The following is a 5,742-nucleotide window of genomic DNA, read 5'->3' on the forward strand; positions in this document are numbered from 1 at the left end:
TTTAACTCCTAGGACAGCACTGGGGTTTGGGTTTTCCCCCCCAGAAAATCATTTACCCCTGATACAGCTCAGTAGTCATGGGCTTTTTTTTGCTGGAAGACAGCATCCGTTTCCTGCTTTTCAGGTGTCCCTGTGTTGTTTGAGGTGACAGCATCTGCAGCGCACGAGGGGCTTCAGAAGCACCAAATATTCCAGCTGCAGCTGAGCTGCGGTGGGGAGGCCGAGGTGGGTGAGGAACCTCATGGCTGACCCCCATTTCTCAGTGGGAAGAGAAAAGCGCTTCCATGGCAGACATCTGACAGTCATGGACTGAATTATAGCCAAGGACAGATTGTTTTCCAGTGGTGGTGTGATTTGAGACAGGGGCTTGAGTGGCATGGCCACATCTGTTGTGTTTGTCCCTGTAAAGTCAACCAGGTGGCCCAGTTAGCAGTCACTGGTCCCCAAGCAGTTGCATTTTCAGTGGAAAATCCCAAGATTTGGGACTTAGCTCCTTCAGTGTTTCCAAAGAGGCAAGGCTGGCTATTGAGCAGGATAGCAGCTCCTCCTCTCCCACAAAGTTTAGGGAGTGAGTGTGGTGGTAGTAGGGTATTTTTTTTATAATTCATGTGTGTCAGGAGGGGTGAATTAAGCAAGGAATGTACAATTGTAAGAGGTAGAAAAGTTGTAGCAGGTACCAGAATATTGCATGCATTTTTGTAAATGCAAATCCTGGTCACGAATGCAAAGCAGTCCCTGTGCAGAAAAGCAAGCAGCCAAACACACACGTGAGATGTAACCTCTAGACTCGTTTATCATGGACCTTGGCTGACCAGGCAGGAGAGCTGCTCATCCTTGACACTGTGGGCAACTGCAGCCTGCGAGCTAGAACTTGTGCTGCTTCCACTGAAACAGGGTGTTCATCCGCATCAGCTCCCATCTCAGGCTCCAGGCTCCTACACAGGCGTTACAGAGGGTGACAATATTAAGGTGAGGGTGACAATATTAAGGTATGCTGCTGAGTCTTGACACGTTCCTCCTGCACTACTATCGCTTTTGTAAAGCATCAAGTATTTCAAAGAACCAGAAAATAATACACCTTGCTCACAAATGAACTGCACAGATGGAGAGCACTGTCAGCAAAAGTTGTGCTTTAATTCCTGCATACAAAACCATTCATCTCTTAAATGATAGGAGGTACAAACCATAAAAGATATCAAAGGAAGAACATTTCTTGCCTGGGACCTATGATCCTCCAAGGACCCAAAGGACAGCTATTGCCACGTCCCTAGGTCTAAGGCAGTGCGGTGAGAACTGTCTCTGAGCAGAGGTCACCCGCTAAAGGCTGTGGAAAAGAACTGTCCGGATGGCACAGCCTGCTCCCTTCCTCAGGGCGATGATGCGGGCATGTCACTGGTTTCATGTGCCGCTGGCGTGCTCCACTCTCTGGTACTGGGCATATATGCAGCTCGCTCCTCTTCCACGTCTCTGCTTAAACACGTTTCCTTCCCACACCCTGCCAGGCAATGGCAAGGGTGAGCTGCAGCGGCTGCTGGGGTTTACAGCAGTGACCCCTCCCCAGCCACCCCACCATGGGCTGCGTGCTCCAGCCCCCTGTCATCGTGCGGCTGCACAACCACCCCCTACTCCAGCATTCCTTGCCCTGCCACCTCCTTCATAACCAGAATTACATGCATACCGCTCAATCTTCCTTATTCCAGCCAGGATTACAGGCTGTGCATGGAAATTACTAGTGGAGTCTGTAACCAGGAGATGCCTCTGCCACAGAGGAGAAGGATCAACCCAGGGTTACTCTAACGACCTCGCAGTCCAAAGCTGTTTGTGCCATGCTCTGATCCTGCTCTCCTCCCCTCAGCCACAGGCCCTGGATTTTAGCCCTTTCCCTCACAAGTGTCACCAGTGCCCTCCAGCAGCACGTTCACAAGGCTCAGTGCAGTGACCTGCTAATGAACCCCTCTGCAGTTCTCACACCCTGTCCCATAGCCCTGCTACAAACTTGAGATTTTCCCAGCTGCCCAGTGCCACAGAACTCAGGGACTGCTGGTGGGAAGCACCCAAAGCCAGCACTCGCGCTGCTACAACAGCACACGTACCGTTTCCTGGAGAACTGCTGGTCTATTTCCTCTAAGGACTGTCCTTTCGTTTCCGGAACAAAAAGGTAGATGAATATAATGGCCATGACTCCCATCAGTCCATAGAGAAGAAACATCCAAGAGAAGCCAACGGCATCTGCAGAGAGATTCAAGTGCACGAAGGGTCCGTTGGAGGTAGGCCACATCATGAGATACATAGCTGGTTGCTTACTGTGAGGAGGGCATTGGGGCTTGACTGGGCCATTTTATTTTGAGAAGCCCTCAAAAGGTCAGGGAACCTCCTTATCTGCAAGCCCTGGACTGAGAATCAGCAAGAGAGAAGGATGGTTCATGCCAGGCTCTGCCAGCAGCACCACAGAGGGAAGGAGAAGGCACCCGAGCTCAGGAGAGTGCCTCAGCCAAGAGCTCTGCTAGAAAAAAATGTCGTAAAGCTATGGGTGTGAACCCTGGAAACTCCATGGTTTCCTGATACTGCAGTACTATGTACAACAGCCCAGTGAGCGACGGATGCTTTTTATGAAACGGGTGGCATAGGGGCTCAGTCCAGTGTTGCTGGTGCCTATTTTTCTGCTCTCAGAGGCATCAGGGTCCCACATGTTCCAGTGTCAAGTCCTCAGGGTTCAAAATGCCACTTACTCTCCAAATGGCTTGTGGTAGCCACCTTCCCTAACCAGCTGTTGGAGACAAAGGGATGGGGGACAGCCACTTACCAATAAGGTCCAGGAAGGAGAGGCTGATCAGTAAATTAGCAGCCCAGTTAAAGCTGTTACAGAAGGCAAAGGCTCTTCCTCTTATCCCAGCAGGGTAGATCTCACTGAGGACCAGCCAGGTCACTGCATGGATTAGAGATCAGAAAGACAGTTGTAGGGGTTCAGCAATTTATTTGGGAAGCAGGCAGGGAAGATTTCAGCATGGGTTTTAAAACCCTGGTTTCACCCAGTACCAGCTGCTGGTAGAGTCAAACATTCACTGATGTCAGACAGGTCACAGCAGAACACTTAGAAACTCCCACGTTCAGCAGTCCACAGAAGAATGAAATACCAACAGCCAGGCTCAGGGAGCAAAGCAGAAAGCAGGCGAGTTGGTCATTCCATTCCTGGGAGATGGAAAAGGTCTGGCATACCTGCTGTCAGGATGTGCGCTTCATAAAGAAATGGGGGTAGGGGTAAGATTAGGGAGATGATGTTGCATTTGGGTTGAAATCAGAGCTAAAGCAATATATATATTAAAGTAGTCTCTCCTATCCCAGGATTATTTTGCTTTAAATATTTACAGCATCACTGTGAACCCATGAGACTTGCTCAATTATGTTTTTTCTTGAGTTAGATGCTGTTTTCTCCTATCAAGGCATTTAAAGGCATAAATGTCAGAAAACAGTAGAGCTCACACGGAAGCAAGAACTAATCTCTGCTCTTATCAGATGAATAAATGATGATTTCAGAAAAAGAACAACTGATACCGAGAAACTTTCAAAGAGATTCTACTTCCAGTTCTGAATTGACTTTCTTCCCTCAGTCCATCTGTCCTCGGCCCTCAATTCTCCTCCTCACCAGGGCGCTAGGATGATTACACAGAGCTTGTGGGATCTTGCAATGAGCTTCACAGAAAAGAAAAACCTTAAAACGGTAGTGATAGAATGAAAGTTATTCTAGTGCAGTACCAGCCCTACAGCAGACAGAGCTGCAGTACCAGGAAATTATTCAGTGGGCTGAAGGGGATAAATTTCCATTTTCCAGACGGCTGGAAATTACCCAGCTGCTTGGTAAAGCAGATGCATCATGAACCATGAACATTTCAAACAGATTATAAAGATCAGCCCCAGTTTTAATTTCTGGGTTAGTGCAAGAATGTATAAACCCCATACTTACTTGGTCCAAATCCAACTGAGAAGGCGCTCACGAAAGCCATCATGCTCAGCAGCGTAATCCAATTTAAGACCATATGTTCTGCCCAGGGGGCACCACCGAAAGGAGGGCCAGTGCTTCCCACTGTCTCTTCTTTGGCCTCACCCACCAAGCCCCTTTTCTGAGTGAGGGAAGAATCGGGAACAACCTCCCTGCTTTGACTACTGGCAAAAACTTTTGTAAGGCTCCTCGTGGCAGCAAAACCAGTGCCTGCCTGACCTTTGACAGCACCTAACCCTGGTGGGATGGGCGACACAGCAGGCTGGGAGGATAGGGGCCTCAGGGAGTGCTGGGACAGGCTGTGGGATGCATTGGGGTCTGTGGCTGCCTTGCAGTCCCTGGCCATGGCCAGCGGAGCGATGTGGCTGGTGAGGCCAATGGTGGTGACGGAGATGGCCATCACCACGCAGCCAGCCATGAGCAGCACTCTTCTGCCAGCCTTGTCCGCAAAGGCCATTGCGACAAGCGTGGCCACCACTTTTATCGCCCCCAGCCCGACAGAGGCCAGGATCGCTGAGGAGTTGCTCTGGAACCCCACCGAGTGGAAGATTTTGGAGGCGTAGCCCAGCACATTGGGCTGCCCAGTGAATTGCTGGAAAAGCACCAGTCCCAGGCCCACCAGAGTCCGCCTTCTCATGTTGTCTCTGGTCCTGAAAAGGTCAAGAAATGAGTACTGCTTCTCCTTATAGGGCTCCCGCTTTACTGCTGCTCTGTCCTCAGTGGTCTGCAACTGAATGAGGCCCTTCTGGCAGTCCGAGTCCCACGAGCTTAATTTAACAGGGTTCACTGGGAGGAAGAGGATGCTGAGGAACTGCATGGCCGTCGGGGCAATGGCCAGTCCAAACATGTACCTCCATCCCTCACCCACATCCGCAAAGATGTAATTCAGCGCATAGGACAGGAGGATGCCTACTGTGATGCCTGCTTCATAGAGAGACACCAGCAGCCCCCGCTGATGAGCAGCCACCATTTCTGAGACGTAGATGCAGCAGGCCATGGATGAGACAGAGATGGCAAAACCCACGGTCATGCGCCCAAGGACCAGCCCAATAAATGACCTCGTCAGTGTGAGAATAAGGCTGCCAACCAACAGGACCAAGTTGCTGACCAGGATTGCTCTCCTCCGTCCACAGCGGTCAATGAGGATCCCCCCAGCCAGAGAGGCAAGGAGAGCTCCAATAAGGAGGGCGCTTACGAGAACTTCTTGCATGAAGCAGCTGAGGTGAAAGTCTATCTGCAGCTGCAGCAGTGCACCAGAGATAATCCCCAGCTCATATCCAAATATCAGGCCACCCAGGAGAGACACCATTGCAGACAAGAGGAGGACCAGCAGTGCACGACCTGGAAAACAAGCAAGCAATGTTAGGTTCAGTTTTCTGGCACTAGCAGGCAAGCTATCAGTATGCACAAGCTGGAAAAGCTCTCCCAGGACACCCAAAGTTTTCCATTAACAAAGCCATGATGCTGAATTTCCCCATAGGTCACTAGATCACATGTAGAGAGGCACTTGCAGACAGTCACACAACCTACCAGGCCTGCACACACTTCCGCTAACCGCAGAGGCACTCATTTGCGGTGCAGAACTGTGAAAACAGGACTTAAAGAAAGTTAAGACTTGTATTTAAGTGGAGGACAGTGATTTGTACTGCCTGGAGTTGTACGGGGGAATCCTTCACGGTCTGCCTTGATTCTCATTACAAAACCTATTCTGGGCAGGAAACCCAGCTTCTTCTTTCTGCTTCTAA

At 50.2% G+C, this 5,742-nt stretch overlaps 1 protein-coding gene across 1 annotated transcript; it reads right to left on the bottom strand.

Annotated features, from left to right (window-relative positions):
• Nucleotides 1-1,120: 1,120 nt before the first annotated feature.
• SLC2A10 (solute carrier family 2 (facilitated glucose transporter), member 10) lies at nt 1,121-5,338 on the bottom strand (the record flags this gene model as incomplete). The annotated part of the gene is made up of 4 exons (XM_010151788.1): nt 1,121-1,324; nt 2,094-2,229; nt 2,804-2,926; nt 3,962-5,338. Coding segments are annotated over 4 exons (1,643 nt in total), but the record flags the coding sequence as incomplete, so codon positions are not given.
• Between the last annotated feature and the right edge of the window lie 404 nt (nt 5,339-5,742).

This window comes from Eurypyga helias, unplaced genomic scaffold (genome assembly GCF_000690775.1).
Source record: "Eurypyga helias isolate BGI_N326 unplaced genomic scaffold, ASM69077v1 Scaffold10465, whole genome shotgun sequence".
NCBI lineage: Eukaryota > Metazoa > Chordata > Aves > Eurypygiformes > Eurypygidae > Eurypyga > Eurypyga helias.